The 17,581-nt window shown below is 40.3% G+C and overlaps 1 protein-coding gene across 1 annotated transcript in view; it reads left to right on the top strand.

Annotated features, from left to right (window-relative positions):
- Positions 1 to 5,833, top strand: part of IMMP2L (inner mitochondrial membrane peptidase subunit 2) — a 990,168-nt gene extending 984,335 nt beyond the window's left edge. Inside the window, exon 6 of the mRNA XM_083182733.1 lies at positions 5,501 to 5,833. Within this exon, the coding sequence (XP_083038859.1) occupies positions 5,501 to 5,617 (117 nt within the window). The 3' untranslated portion in view covers positions 5,618 to 5,833. The remainder of the gene's footprint in view (positions 1 to 5,500) is intronic.
- The last annotated feature ends 11,748 nt before the right edge of the window (positions 5,834 to 17,581 follow it).

Raw genomic sequence — 17,581 nt, 5'->3', positions numbered from 1 at the left:
GTGCAGATAGAATTAGATTTGGGTGAGTTATTTTGTTTCTGTGCAGGGAAAATACTGACTGCTTTATTTTACACTGCAATATAGATCTCACTTTGAAGAAAAACCCCACCCAAATCTAATTCTCTCTGCACAAGTTACATCTGCCCCACCCGCAGTGCACATGGTTTTGTCCATCTAAGAAGGATTTTGTCAGAAAGAATGAACTAGAATAACCCCCTAGGTGTGCCCATTTGATTCCAATATCACTTCTATGCTGATGATACTCACATTTACCTCTCAACTCCTCACTCCTATTTCCAACTGTCTCTCCGCTATCTCTTCTTGGATGCCAACAGTCATTAAGTTGACCATGGGAGGGGGGTCTGGTGATCAGTGCGCTACTAACTGCAGCTGGTACTGAGACTTGTCAGGTCTCGAAATAAGTACAAGGAAAAAGAGAATGTACCAGCGCTGGCTGTATAGAATAAAAAATATGATATACAGAACGGTATCTTTTACAATTTTATTATCAATAAGAATGCTAAAATAGCTGTACCACTTTATAGGTAATTTGATATATAAAACAGGGGGTTACAATAAAATCATATTCCTGGACATTGGATATGCATCATAATAATTCATACGGGCATTTAGATTTGTATATTACCACACAGACGTCGCAGATGGTAGTCCCATATAGCAGCAAATAGCCAGGTGGCCAATGGCAGTCCCAAAACACAGAGTCCAGTTGGAGAAATTAGGTTCCTCTGGTGGGAAAAGATGGTAAACCTGGAGGATGTGTTGGAATATCCAGTCGCTGCCTCGGATGATGAGTCCGGATGGGGTGGTGCAAAGGCACGGTGCGTTTGTCAGCTGTGGTATGAAGTTGGCCCGGTTGGTGATGCAATTGAGATGAGTGTCCAGTGGTATAAGGCTCAACGCGTTTCCCTGGGTCAAACACCCAGCTTCTTCAGGAGCAGGTAAGTTGACCATTATTGGTCAACAGGCGATGGGCTGACACACAAAAAAGGTCAACATAGTCAAAATGTCAACACAATCAATAGGTTGACATGGTAAAGGACGACAGGAGCTTTTCATATGGGCTGCAACCTGGCATTTTAAGAGTGCCCTGGAAAATGTACGTGGCACTCAGCTGTTGGATTCCACGGCCATCACAGCACCGAGTAAGTCTAGACTTACACTCGGCAGATCCAAACAGGGAAATCCATTGGCTGGTGAGTGATTGTAAATGGATTTCCCCCTATGTGCCCTGCTGTGAACAGACCAAAGCTGATTTTGGTCTAACAATGGAGATTTTTCTTAAATGTTATCCTACAAATGGAAGGTGGACATACTGTGGGGAATATATATTTTTTAAAGTTCTACAGATGGAGTGGGTCTAGCTCTTGCAGGGGATGGTGGAAGATTCGCTAGCCGCCGTAAGGGAACGCCACCTCACCAAGGTTCGCCCGGGGTCCCCGCCGCCTTGTCACCCCCCCCCCTAACCCTGTCCGTCTCCCTGAAGCGGAGACGGACAGGGTTCCCGTCCCTCGCCGATGGGAAACTGAGACGCACGCGCGTCTCAGTCAGATGGGGCGCCTCTCTGCCAGATTCTGGTGCTGGCGCAGCGCCAGCAAAGAAGAGACCAGCTCCATCTGTATATATACTATTCCATAAATTCTCTACATAAGGAAATAAAAAACATTCCACATGATGATGTATGCAGATTAGCCTCTTTGTGTTCCACGCACTGTAATACGCATTGATACTTCAGTCGGCATAAATTATTCACTGAATTGGAATTTTGGTTAAATTGTTTTACTATCTCTCTCTCTCTCTCTCTCTCTCTCTCTTTGATACATGAGCAATTCAATTTTAAATAGAAATGTCAAGAGGTGCATGTGTATTTACAAATATTTGAAAATCTTGTCTGTAAAGGTCACTATTTTTATTTACAAAACCACTTTATAGCAAATATGTCCTTCCATTTAAACAGGAGTAGTTGGTTTCTGCTATTCTGCTTGATTGAAATGTAAACATTACTAAACAAATCATTAGGCAGGATCCGAGTTCTTTCCATCAGTTTATTTAACCTTTCAGATATCAATAAAAAAATATTCAGAACATGACCACAGCTGCGATATGTTTGGGTGATGTTGGATAGTAATAATAGCTATGTGCACGTTATAATTTCCAAAAGGGAGTGTTTTATTGTGTTTTTGCCAAAATACAGTGCACAAAATTGACTGAATTTAAGACATTCATACAACATCCTTTCAAATAGCTACATTATGTGAAGGAAATCATTCATACGAACGGATACAGTGTGGTGTAAATTCCCAAACTGCATAAGTGAATGTTTTTATGGTTTTTTTTTAAATCAAAAGTAGGTTTGGAATTTTGTTTAGTATTCTGAATATGTGTAGCTGTATTTATTTTTCATTCTGTGCAACAATTGTACTCCGAGCCCTGATCTATGGTACCAATACTGTCTTTACTTTTTACAGGGGCATTTTTGTTTAGTATTAATACAGGTTTATAAATGTTTCAAATAAAACTAAATTATTGCATTTATGTTGTTGCCTTGTTGACACACCTAAAGTGTGTACCGTTGCAAATGTTTTTATTTATCAATTTGAAGTTGCTTCTTTCTTGATATTTTAGGTGCAGTTTTTGAAAGCTCAATTATCATTTCCAATGATATTTTATGTAATCTCAATAATGCAGAAACAATGCTATGATATAAAAGCCCTAAGGGCAGTTGTATTAAGCATTAGAAAGTGGTATCATGGAGAGAGATAAAGTCCCAGCCTCCTAACTGGTATTTTAGTCTGTATTTTAAATGACAGTCACAGTAGTAGCTGGTTGGCTGGCAGTTTACCTCTCTCCACTTGATCACTCTCCAAGTTTCAGTACATCTTCCCCATAAAATGATAAACATACTGCAGGTAATTTTTTCCAGGTTATGGAGTGGATGATACTTTAGTAACGTTCTAGAGTTTGCTGCCCATTCAATGAGTGGTGACGGTCATTAAATGCGGGAGACCACATTTCTAATAAAAATATGGTAACTAGATAATACAGGTTGAGTATCCCTTATCCAAAATGCTCGGGACCAGGAGAATTTTGGATAACGGATTATTCCGTATTTCGGAATATTTTAATATTTCAATGATGTATTTTGAAGTATCTTGCATTTATGCTGTATAAACACATAATATACACACAAATATATTTTATTACCACATAAAATACACACAAATATATTTTAATTGTTCAAAAAACAAGGTTTCAAAACGTGAAACAAAATGTGTGTACTATCTCAGCACTGAATTTGAATGCCAAGCAATCATTGTCTTGCACATATATAGTGCCAGTTACATATCATGTCCCCAGTGATGCTGTTACAAATGTCCCCAGTGAGTTTTTAGCAAAAAAAAAAAAAATTTCACTTTCTGGAATGTCCGTATTTCGGAATAATTCGGATAACGGATATTCGGATACGGGATACTCGACCTGTAGTATAAGAAGGGGCAAATACTATACTTTAATAGGCTGGCTTTTTTTCTGTCTCTAATACAGGAATGATAATATACAGTATACGTTAAGACTTCCATAGTGTTAGGGCACATTTATTTGGAGGGCCATATTATGAATATTACTTTGAATGGAGGGCCACAATTTATTTTTTCCACAGCACACCACCAGACACCAGTAATCCGATAAGGTATCTTAACCTATACGGTGAAGAAACACAAATCTCAGAATGGTACCTCAAATTTATAACATGCCACACAGCAGTATCCCCAATTCATATTATGCCACAGAGCAGTATACCCACTTCATGTATTAAAAACATGTTTGGCACCATCCAGAGCTTTTTACAGATGTAATTCTTCACTGGAAAGGTTTTGAAGGCAGTAGTTGTTTTTTAGTGTGCTATATTTAATTATATTTGATATTTTTTATTTGAGCAACCATGATCAGTGTGTATGCATGATTCTGGATCAGCTTACGATACTTAGATTTAATCAATCGCATGAAAATGTTCCATCAAAATAACTGGATTATAGATCAATGTGGCCAACAACTTTTGATCATATTGTACAGATTGTCCCATACTTGTCGATACATAATCAAATTCTTAAAATGAACAGATTGCAATCCATGTGGACAGATTTTATTCTGCTATTTAATAGAACATCTCCCACAAATTTATCAAGATTCAAAGTACCAGTCTTAATACAAATAACATACTTTTTATATACGTTTTTTTATTAGTACAGTACATTGTTTTTTAGATGACTATTACATATTGTTTTCCATATAAAGGTAGCTACTGTATAAGAATTATATTTCTAGTTTTATATTTTGTGTATGTAAACTTGAGAAATACTGGAAGCCTTACTTTGACAGTTATATATAATGTGTTGAACAATTTCGGTTTTATTCATTGTGTCAAAGTGCTAAAGCCAAACTTCAGGTGACACAGATATTTACAAAGTTATTTCGAAGTATAGGTCAAGTTTGAAGCGTCTGTATGATAATTACACAAGGCACAGTGTTCTTTCAAATAAAAACAGACATTTTCTTTGTCTATAATAATATATATTTAAATCTTTCAGTGCAGTTTTATTAAATGTCTTGACATTTGGCTAAATAGTTTTTCAGTAAATGGTATGCAAGTTAGATCATATGTACAGAGAAATCTGGTGATGTAAAAATAACGTTATGTCACCTTTTACTATATATATTTTTACTGCAAATTCTTACTGGAAAATTCAGCAACCACTTAAAGAGAAATAAACAACTTGAGAATTATTATTATTAATAATAAAAATAATAACAGTGTTATTTATCTAGTGCTCTTTCTCCAACAGGACTAAACATGAATTGTTAAAGTAAACAAATGCAAATTTGGGGGCATGGCCTAGCGCTAAGGGGCCATGGCCTATGGATTGCAGCGCTCCTGCGAGGTCATGTCCCCATTTTTGCCACTCTGGGGGCATGGCCAGTGCTCCCCAGAGCAGCTGCAGGCAGGGGGCTCTGAAGGCCGGGTATGCAAATGAACTTGACTCACCAAATCATGTGTCCTATAAGCTATAGCCCCACATCCACTTGACTTGCTTTCATTAAGCCCGAGTACTGTGGCCTAGAGAAGAAATTGAGCGGTGGTTGGAAGTATAGGATTACTTTAATGTGTTGAGACCCCCGTTTCTCGGTTGGTAATTTATTTTCCTTCCAGTAATCTGTGATGCTTCTATTAATCTCCATAGATTATAGAATTGTCTAAATCACATACCAATATAATAATCATATAATTGGACTCACACCCACATAATAAAAAACATTCTTCTCCTGCTACTATGAACATTACACTTACTTGATTGAATAAACACATTTTGCCCGCTGATGACATACTGGATAAGCAAAAGCTGGAGATTATTATTTTAGATTATATTTTTGTATATAATTTTAGTTAATATTTATATAACTGACACTACTTTACTGTGTTTTACAGGTTTCTCTTGGACTCCTGCATGCACATGCCACTCACATCCTATGGCCTCCTAGCCGTTGGCAGAAACTGAAGCCACGATCTCATGAACGCCATCCAATCAAAAGTGACAAAGAATGATTTTGACTTATGTCCTTTTTTATAATGATCTAAATAATGTGTTTACTGGTCGTATTGTAATTTCTACGTTATCATTTAGTACTGTTTGTAATTTGATATTCATATTCACTGTTTTTTATTCGCTCAAAATATGTTTAATGCCAATTAAATTGCTCTTTTCCTTGATTATCTACACTGTGAAGAGAACTGAATAAAAGACAAATTGGTACTGTGAATATTTAAAGTGTCCTTAGTAGCAATGCTTCATTGTTATGGTCTTGGTGAAATTGTTCCCTTGTTCATCATTTATGCTGCTTTCCCACTGCAGACCAGTTTAAAGTACTGGTAATCTTAAATGGTATTTAAAACGGTATTAGCATTCCCACTGCAGCAGATTACCGTTTTAAATACCATTTAAGTACCATTCCCATTGCAGTGAACCGTGTAAAATGTAGAGTGCCTAACCCCCCCCCCCCAGTGTAAAGAGTGCCTAATCCCTCCCCCCCCCAAGTGTAAAGAGTGCTTAACCCCCTGTACCTGCCCTGTGCCCCCACCTCCCCTCCCCTTGTACTTACCTGCACGGGGTCCATGCAGGGTACAGGCAGTCCCAGTGACTGATGAGAACTAGTAGTTCTCACTTTGCGCATATGTAATGAATGCACGTGCATACTAATGAACCACTCATTACATATGGCTCATTATTATGCACGTGCACTCATTACACATGCACAAAGTGAGAACTACTAGGTCTCATCAGGCACTGGGACTGCCTGGAGGCTAAATAACGTTTAATGCTGCTTTCAGACCGCATAACTGGCTTTGACCCTGTATTTGGAAACGTTTCCAAAAACGGGTCTGCCAGATAAAACCCATTTCACACCGCAGCACTTAAACGGTATATTACCGTTTAAGTGCCGATTTTTTGACACTGGCAGACCCGTTTTTGGAAACTTTCCAAATACAGGGTCAAAGCCAGTGCAGCCTTCAGCCCTCCCCTCCGTGCAGCTCCCCCCCCCCCTCGCGCGTGTCGACCGAGAGCATGTCGACGCCCCCCACGCATGTCGACGCCCCCCCCCCCCCCGCGTGTCGGCGCCCCCCCCCCCCCCCCCCCCGTGTCGACTTACCCCGTGCCGGTACCTCCGTTGTGGATCCCGGCACTGCAGCTCAGTATGCTCGGAAAGCACTTATGAAAAAAGTGTCTTCCAGAAAATGGCTGCCCCATAGGAAACCCTGTTTAAAAAAACTGTCTTTCGTATGGGGGCAGCCATTTTCTGAAAGACACTTTTTTCATAAGTGCTTTCCAAGCATACTGAGCTGCAGTGCCGGGAACCACAACGGAGATACCGGCACGGGGTAAGTCGACACGGGGGGGTGCCGACACGCGGGGGGGGGTCGACACGCGCGCGGGGGTGTCGACATGCGCGCGGGGGGTCCAGTGCTGTGAATACTTAATGAGCGCTCATTAAGTATTCACTGTGCTGAATTTAGGACCCAGCTCATTGGCTGGGTCCTAAATACTGTTTCAGAACCGATTTTGAGCCTAAAATACCGGTTCTGAAACGGGTAGGACCCTGCATTTTAACCGGTTAGAAAAAACGTTTTTTTCTAACCGGTTAAGTGGTCCTGCACCTTTCAGACCGCACACATTACCGTTTTAAAACGGTAAAAAAACGGCAATATACCATTTTTAAAGTGCGGTCTGAAAGGGGCATAAGAGGCATTCCCACTGCCTCTTAAACGTTATTTTAAAAACGGGTTGAAATACCATTTAGCTTTAAACAGTATTTCAACTCTGGCACTTTCCCACTGCAGCCTTAAAACGGTAAATTGCTCTGAAAATCGGCAATTTACCCTTTTTTAGCTGCAGTGGGAAAGGGGCATTACACTACCCAGATTGTCAGGGAAAAAGCTTAGATGGGAATGTAAACATGACATGACCCATTCCTGGAGGGACACAATGCTCTGTTCCTGGACTTCCCTCTCAATTTAAAATTGCCCTCACGGGTAATGGTTATCCTAAATGAATAGAGAAGTCCAGGAATAGAGCATTCTGTCCCTCCTGGAGAGGATCATGTTGTGAGGTATGGATACATTCAGTAGATGGCCTCTTTTCTGTTCCCTAGGAATACACCCACAATCCTCAGTGGGAGGGTTATTAAGGAAAGAACAGTGCATCAGTTCAGCAGCAGTCACAATTTCTGTCAATTTAGCCATAAATACTGTACTTCATCTGTAATCAGTTTCCTTATTTGGGAGTCAATAAATATGCTTTCTTTTAGCTTTGCTTGACTTAACTTTGGAAATATTTCCCTCAAATAACATACCCTCCAACATTTGAAGGGCAGAAACCGGTACACATTCGGAAAGGGGGCGTGGTCATGGGCAAAGGGGGCATGATCATGTTCCCTTTCCAATTGTGTACTGGGCACACTGCATCATCTAATACACCCCAAAATTGCTCTCTGGACCCCAGGTACCTATGCCGCCGGTTCCCCCCCCAGTCCCATTACCTGAGCCTCTACCACATGCACTTCCGTTAACGCACAATTCAAATTCTCTCCCAGCCCCCTGCTCTGGGATTAGCTGTGGTGCATTAAAAGTGGCTACCAGTGGCTGCAGTGCTGACAGTTTATATGCCTAGCTCTGCACTGCAGCCAGCCCCTCTTCTCTTGGTGCCACCTTTAGTGACACCACCACTCGGCTGTTTTTCTCCTCCATGCTGCTTCAGCTGTCACATGGGGTAGCTGCCAAAAAAACGGTACATTCGGTACACTTTGATTTAGCCGGTACAGACCATTCTAAAATGGTACTGTACCGGCTCAATCGATACAGTTGGAGGGTATGCAGATAACTGAAAGCACGTTTCTCCTTATCCAGAGCTTTAAAAAAACTCTTCATAAGGCCCAACTTAATGTAAACTGGAGGTAAAATTATTTTATGTGGCCCAACCAATTCAGTGTACTTGATGTTTTTTCTCTCCAGCACCATAGGTTTCACTACTGGTTTCTGCCCACTTTTTTGTGATATCACTAGCAACATGGTATCCAGCACCAATAGGAAGTTTTTGCCCCAGCACATGGTGAAAAATTACGAAGATCGGGAGGGGGATTCTGATGACCTAGAGCAGGGGTAGCCAACTCCAGTATTCGAGAGCTACCAACAGTTCACATTTTCCATGTCTCCACACAGAATCACAAGTGAAATAATTAGCTCCACCTGTGGGTTTTTTAAATGTGTGTCAGTCAGTAATGAGTGCACCTGTGTATCTGTGAGGTGAGAAAGAAACTTTGAACTGTTGGTAGCTCTCGAGGACTGGAGTTGGCTACCACTGACTTAGAGGATAAGAAGTCTGGGCAGGATGAGTACCCCATAGCCCAGGCATGTCCAAACTATGGCCCTCCAGCTGTTGTAAAACTACAAGTCCCACCATGCCTTGCCACAGTTTTGCTATTAGGGAATGCTAAAACTATGGCAAGGCATGCTGGGATTTCTAGTTTCACAACAGCTGGAGGGCCACAGTTTGGAGATGCCTGCCATAGCCTAACAGAAGGGAGTCTTGCTAAGCACTTACGGTGATTTAAATACTTTATTTTACTTATTTACATTTTTCAAAATATCTAAAAATATTTACATGATATTACTGATGGTATATTTGGATTCTATGCCTAAAAATACATGGGAAATGTCTGCAGCTCTAAGGCATGGAAAATGTCTTTACTGAGAGCATAAACAAACTAATAGGGCCACTCTGAAAGGTCTGTTGTGACAATGAACCGTGGAAGGTACACCATGCAGAAAGAGATGTTTTTTTTTGTCATGATGTGCATGCTACACGCTCAGGGGTAGATGTATAATGTAGTGATAACGGGAGGAGAAGTGATAAATTGCCTGGTACCTTTACTTTATCATCGGCCAATCAGTTTCTAATTGTTCTTTTTTTAAACCAGCCTGTAACTTAACAGTCAGGAGCTGATTTGCCGGTGATAAAGTACCAGGCACTTTATCACTTCTATTTCCTTATTACTGCTTCTACCCCTCAGTGTTAGCAGAAATGATAGGTCATAAAATACATCCCAGCCCTGTGCTGTGCTTCACAAATGGGCTCCCTTGATGGACCAGTATGGCATATAATTTATGTACAGCCTGAGGCATTACCAACTCACAAGAAAACATCTTCAAAGAAGGGGGAAAGTTCATCCTGCATAGAAAAGAAGGATATTAGATCATGGACAATTCCCTGAAAGAGACAGGCCAACTATTGAGTACAGTACAAATGCAAAGATGCAGGACTCATGTAGTTCCTCCAGATAACTGGGAGGACAGCAGAACATCCAAGTAGTCATCATCAGATGTGTTGGAGTGCAGCAGGTGAGATGCCTGAGTGAGTTATCAGGTCCTGCACAACTCTGTTGCATGGGGCTTCTTTTTCTGTGCGCTGATTACTTTGATATGGAAAACTTGAATATCTATGTAGGGACTGAGGGCCTGATGCTGGTTCACTTTCAAAAGCAAATTATCTCTCTAAAGGACAAAACCATGTGCACTGCTGGTGGGGCAGAGGTAACGTGCAGAGAACGGTAGATGTTGGTGTTATTTTGTTTCTGTGTAGGGTAAATATTGACTGCTCTATTTTTACACTGCAATATAGATTTGAAATACAAACCCCACCCAAATGTAAGTCTCTCTGCACATTTCATATCTGCTACACCTGCAGTGCACATACATGGTATACGGTCACCAGGTCTGCAACAACTAGGTCGACATGCATGAAGGGTTAGTTCAACAGCTGAAAAAAAAGTGAAAAACACCTTGTCGACCTTTTTGACTGAGAGGCGGTATTTCATGGCATACCATCCACTAGGGCATGGTGGGAGAATAAAATAGCCCGTAGGCGAGCGCAGTGTTGCACTTTAGTGTTGACTGTGTCGCCGTTCGGGACAAAAAAGTGAAAAACCCCATGTCAACCTAATGACTCTGCCAACCTAACCCCATGTCAACCTAATGCCTGTCAACCTAGTTGCTGTGTATCCAATGATCCATACCCACATGGTTTTCTCCATTAGAGAGACAATATGCTTTTGCGAGTGAACCAGAATCAGGTCCTGAGTGTGTATACAGAGCACAAAGGAAATTATATTGTATATGGTACTGTAGCAGAATTTCATAGGACCTGGCATGTCTAGGGGGCTGTTTAGCAGTAAGGATGCATGAGGACACAACTATACCAAGGAGAGGGATTCCGCAACATGCACTTCTTTCCATGCCTGTAAACTGCATCGATGTGATAATGTTGAGGTTCAAGCATTAGACATTGTATTCTAATAGAAGCAGTGTGCAGTGGTTACATATTATCTACTTTGCATGGGAGTACTTAAAACCGTTTAACACTATAATATGAGCATTTTCATATTTTAAAGCTAGTAAGTGTTTAAACTACACTTTGAAGTACATATTAACCAAGGAAAAATGAGCATAAATGGTGGATCTCTTATTCAGTGACTTCATTGAAGCAACTGAAGAATCCTATTCATAACCTTTTTCACTTTAATACAGTATTTCTATTTTTCACTAAATTCACAATAGGTGAACTAATAATTGAAATGATATACTATATTGTACTATTGTCCTATGTTTTGTATATATGAAAGACAATTAAGTTGTAAGTTTAAAGGAATTAAACACTCAGTATTAGCTCTCAGGACGATATTTAAATGACTGCGCATGTGCTGTATATTGTGCATGCAATTTATGAATAACCATCCCTATGCATTGCAGTTGCAGTTTGATTGACAGGAAGCTAGCTTTTAGAGATGGAAGCATGGTATTTATGGGTGTTTGTGTTTGGAGTGGGTCTCTGCTAAAGAAGCAGGCTGGAAGCCTTAAGGTGCTCATACACGTTACAATTATTGTATCCAATATTGGATACAATATCGCATCTTGGTTTTTTGTGTGCAGCACATACTTTTTGTACTAGATCTCATGTCATCTTATCGCAAAACCGAGATGCGATGAGATGCAATATTGTATCCGATACTGGATACAATAATTGTAACGTGTATGGGCACCTTTAGACTTATTCAGATGGAGAATACTCTTCGATGTTCCTTTTTGTGAATGGATCTGCCAAAGCATCGCAATTTAGCAACAGGCATTTATTATTTCTTTCTGGACAGTGGCTTTTTGATCTGTCTAATAACTCCTATCTGCTTTCTGTGAATGATCAAAACCATTTGTAGAAAATGTACCTTTAATACCTTGTTCTCACTGTGAGTGAGAAATACATGGCTTTTACCTGGCATGCCGGGGACTGCAGGGATGGACCCCCGTTCTCACTGCAAGGCAAATTCCCGAGTGAAGAAGTTCTACCCGGTAATTTGCCTTTTAACACGGGTTTTTATGCAGTGAGAACGGGTCAACCTGTGTCTGCAGACCCAGATCTCAAACATGGGTAAAAAGAAGGGTTTTACCTGTGTATGAGATCCGGGTATGCGACCCATTCACACTGCAAAAATACCAGCGCTGAAAAGGCAAATTTCCGGGTCTACATGCTAGACCCGGGAATTTACCTGCAGTGAGATCGGGGTATTACAGTACATAGGAAATGGTTCTAAAGCTCAAGTGTAATCATTATGAGACCAATGGTTCAGTCAATTATTGAAAAGCCAGACCTGGGTTTAGGTCATATTGTCCTATGCTCCAAGGGGGATGCCCAGCAGGTATGTAGACAAGCTCCAACATTGTCCAGCCAACATTCACAAGAGAAGACAGCAGCAGGCATGAACTTTTAGAGAAGGAGACCTCTATACACCTTTTATGTCACCCCAGCTCCTTGCTAAGGCTGTCCTACTGCAGTTTCCACCTAACCTGAAGCACCCAGTGCAATAACTCTGAGACTGTTAACGGTTATCCTGTTAACCTATGGATTTAGGCGCTCTGGGTTTAATAGTATCTTAACATCAATTTTAAAAAATAACTGAGTAAAAAAATGTAACTTTGTTTCATGTATATGCATCACTAAAGCACAATTTAACACTGATCAGTAAAAGGTTAACTATCTTGTCATTTATTTGACTGAACCCAATCCCTGGAGAGTGAAGCTTTCTATAAAGTGCATGTAGGGGCCTCCTGCCAAGGTCATAGGTTACATTATTTACCTTCCAAATTGAAGTCCTGCTTTCTGTGGTAAGTTCTCCAGGATCAGCAGGTGCAGATGGCTAGCGAATAGGCCCATATGTTATTCCTCAGCATTTCCAAGGTATCCGTTTTCTAGTTCTAAGCTGGTCAATTATGTTATCATACCTTTCGAATGTTTAGCAAACTATATCATCTGATGTTTGAGCCTTTGTACTGACTTTGCAATACAGTAAAGGGATTCATTTACTAATATTGGATGTTTCCCATAGCAACCAAACAGATTCTATCTATTTCATATAAATATATATAAAGGTGCTAAATAAATAAGCAGAATCTGATTGATTGCTGTGAGCAATATCCCATATTTACTAAAACTCCCATCTTAGTAAATGTACCCCTAAGCGTAAGGTCTTTCCTTACTGCTGTGGTGTTCTCTTCTCTCTACAATAGGCTAGGTGGTGTAGCAGACAAGAAAAACCAATGACCCAAGGTTACTAATCTTTGTTTTATGATGTAAAGAAAAATCTCTTACAATGTACATACATTTAAGCATATAGTATCTATAAAGATCTTGCTTCATCTACGTGGGGGACATAGATGACGTTTACTAGAGAATGGGCATAAAAAAAAACAAGTAACATTTTGAAAAGACCTGACTTTACAGCTGTAATATTGCTAGCTCATTGGAAATCTAGAAAAGCTATTATATTGGGCTTCTCGTGAGTACTGTTTGACAGGTATAATTTATTATAAAAATGCTAAAACTTGAACCCATTTTCTATTGTCAGTGATCAATGACTCTCCACATACACAATACAACAGATGTATGGAGGCAAAAATAGTAAGGGAAGTAGGAAAGTATAATATAAATGTATATTTTAAAGCTTCTTGAAATACATTATAATTCGTGTGAAAGCTAGCTATAGTCATATCTACTGTATAACTGATGAAGGCAAAAATGTAACCTACAACGTGAAAGCCTTTTGTGTTACATACTTCATACCCACTATGGTATCCTAAATAATTTTAAGAGTGGGTATGTGCAGGGCTGCCACTAGAAATTGTGGGCCTCAGGACTGACCAAAGAGACAAAAAAAAAAAAACCGATAAAGCATGCCACCCACATTGAGGCTGCCAGTGCTTCGTCAATGCCGACATCGGCAAGTACATACACACTTGCTGAAGCACTGGCAGCCTGGACCTGGTGGCATACTTGAAATTTCCAGGTCAAGTTGGTGGCAGTGTTGTGCTGGTTACACTTCGCACAGTGTGTACCCCAGCTTAAATTCAGTTTGCAACATTAATACTGATTATACAAATAATTACAAAAATAATCAAAATAAATATCCTGGGCACATACTTATTTTGATCATTGAAGCAGTGAGGGGCCTTTTTAAATGGGGGAGAAGATCAGAGCACAGACCCTACTGTCTCTGTACCTGCAAAGGCTCCTCTTCCTCAGGGGTGTTTAGTGTCTCTATCACTCAGCTCAGGTTCCAAAGCCCTGGCTTCTGAGTCCTACGGGGGAAATGTACTTATATGGGAGATCTATTTCAGATGGAATGTTGCTATGGGCAACCAATAAGATGCTATCTCATATCTTCAAGAATGTGCTAAATAAACACTGTAAGAAGTAGATTCTGATTGGTTGCCCATAGCACCATCCCATGTGAAATATAACTCCCATCTTAGTAAATGTCCCCCTACATTGCTGCTTTGCTTCTTCCTCCCTAAAGGAGTCCAGAGCCTGCTCTGCATCTCCCCTGATCACATTGGCTGGTCACGGTTTCCCGTGCTCAGGGCCTGTCTAATGGCCAGCCTATGGTTCGCCATTCTTTCTTTAAACTGGCATTCTTGTGGGTTATGCTACGTGGGCAAGACGGAATGCCAGTTTAAAGAAAGAATGGCGAACCATAGGATGGCCATTAGACAGGCCCTGAGCACGGGAAACAGTGACCAGCCAATGGCTAGGCATTGTGCCCAACATGGGCACAGTGTGGCTAGCATTAGGTCAAAAATAATCGACCATGTCCCGGTAACAATTAGAGGAGGCAACAGAAGCAAGCGCCTCTTACAGGTGGAGACCAGGTGGATTTTTCGCCTGGATACATTGGCCCCAAAAGGGCTCAATGAGCAGTTAGGGTTGCATCATTTTTTATAGGACCATTCCAGTTAGTGATTTATACCTATTTGGTACATGTGAAGTTCTATAAGTAAAGTGTATGGTGACTAACAGGGGACTAGACAGGAGCGGGTTATATGTAAATATTGTAATAGTACTTGCATAAGTAAATTTACTAGTAAATATTATGAAGTTATAGGATTTATAACCGCAGCACTGTTACTTGTTATTTTAAAATGTATTTGTTTGTATGTTTTAAGATTGTTTTCTTATTCTTCACAGATTGTTTAGAGCACTGTTTCTATGGCAACCACCTGCCCGGATGTGAGGTCAGTCGCATCAGAAGCCCGACGGCGTGGGTGAGCGCGGGGTGATGACACAGACTGGGTCCGTTGGACGGCGCCCGGTGTGACGTCATCAGCGCTTCCAAGCAGCCGAACGGAGGAGAGATGATGGCTGACTAACAATACGGCGCAGGTGAGTATGCCTCTTTCTTAATTATGTATGTTGGGGTTGGGACCTGACCAATAAGCGGCCCTCAAGGCTTCTTTTGCAGTGAAAAAAAATAGCAACTTTTTATTCAAACATCCAACATGTTTCGGGTACAACCCGTCGTCAGGGATAAAGTGCACAGTGTAACATACATACATATATACCCATTCCAGGACACGCCCCATAATAAAAACTTTAACTCACCCCAGCCATATCACCCAAATGTGGCGGTTCTCTCAGCATGCACCGGGATTTACATATGCAATTGCTGATGACATCACTGGCTGGCGTCAGGCTGGTAATGTCTCAGGTACCATGGTAACTAAACAAAACATGGTTCCTAGACGACAAGCAATTAAAAACATATTTACAATCAATGCATTTCTGATACTGTGTTATTAATACAAGTTTGTAGCAATAATTTTACAGAAAGAGACACAGTTGCGGTATACAGGGAAAAGTAAATGATACATTTTTATGCAGATATTAATATACTATACTTCACAGAAAGCAACTCAAACCAGCAGACTCATTTAACCCTTTCGACAACAAGCTATCTAATTTGTGAATCCACATGCTTTCACATTGTAATAATCTCTGATTCCTGTCCCCCCCCCCCCCCCCCCGTATGTTCTCCGGGATATGATCAATAATCTTTGATCTCATACTGGCCATGGAATGTCCTGCCTATACAAAATGTCTAGCTACTGGATGTTCGCTTATTTTAGTTTTTAAAGCTGCACGTATGGTACAACGGTGGTTGGCCATTCTTTCTTTAAAAGTGGTGGTGGCTTTGCCCACATATGACAATCCACAGATTCATATATACACAATAAATTTAGAGGAGTAGGAGAGCACATGCTTAATTACAAACTTTTTCCCAGTGTACGGATGACAGAAAGAATTTCCAGTTAGTAAAAAGCTACAAGTAGTGCAGCCAGTACAATGGTAACACTCTGGGCTTTTAGACAGAAAATGTTGACTGGAGGGTGGTTTATTCAGGTTAGTGACATCAAATTTAACTAATCTGTCACGAAGGTTCTTGCCCCTCGTGTATGCCGGCATTAGGCGGGTACCATTAAGGCCTTTAAATTGTTTATCAGTATTGACAGTTGGCCATAATTGTTTGATTGCTTTGTTGGATGCCATACTGGATGTTGTAAATTTATTTACCCATGGTACAATGGGTGTTGCCTCCTCTTTGTTTGGACCAATGTCTGTGCTCGGGGTGTATCTATTACTTTCTGTTTTACTTTAAGAAGATTTTTCTTATTGTAACCACGCTGTTCAAATTTGGTTATCATATTGTTAAAGAGCAGATTCTATTTTATCAGGGTCATTAACAATGCGTTTTACTCTTAACATTTTGGAATAAGGTAGTCCGAATTTAAGTGTCGGTGGGTGGAAACCATCAGACCGTAAAATAGTGTTCTTATCTGTTGTCTTAACAAACATTTACCCTCAATTACACTTATATCGACATCCAAAAAGTTGACTCTTAATTTGCTGATCAGATATGTGAATTTAATTACACTACTGGTATCATTATGCTTATCAAGTACATTTTGCATTAGATCAGCATCACCTCTATAAATAAATAGGAGTTAGTCAATAAATCTGATGAATAATAATATCTTAATATTACATGGTTGACGATATAGAAGATTGGTCTCCAGATGTATCAAAGGCATTGGCGTACGATGGGGCCACATTTGACCCCATCACACAGCCACGGTGTACTGGCTGCACTACTTGCAGCTTTTTACTAACCGGCAATTCTTTCTGTCATCCGTACACTGGGAAAAAGTTTGTAATTAAGCATGTACTCTCCTGGTCCTCTAAATTTATTGTGTATATATTAATTTGTCCATGTGGATTGTTATATGTGGGCAAAGCCACCACCACTTTTAAAGAAAGAATGGCCAACCACCGTTGTACCATACATGCAGCTTTAAAAACTAAGATTATTGATATCCCGGAGAACGTACGGGAGGGGGGGGGGGGGGTGGTTACAGGAATCAGGGATTATTACAATGTGAAAGCATGTGGATTCACAAATTAGATAGCTTGTCGCCTAAAGGGTTAAATGAATATGCTGGTTTGAGTTGCTTTCTGTGAAGTATAGTATATTACTATCTGTATGAAAATGTATCATTTACAACTGTGTCTCTTTCTTTAAAATTATTGCTACAAACTTGTATTAATAACACAGTATCAGAAATGCATTGATTGTAAAT

Source organism: Crinia signifera, chromosome 4 (genome assembly GCF_055691185.1).
Source record: "Crinia signifera chromosome 4, ASM5569118v1, whole genome shotgun sequence".
Lineage (NCBI taxonomy): Eukaryota > Metazoa > Chordata > Amphibia > Anura > Myobatrachidae > Crinia > Crinia signifera.
Note: the sequence above shows the minus strand (reverse complement) of the source record. Positions and strands in the feature narration are given on the sequence as shown.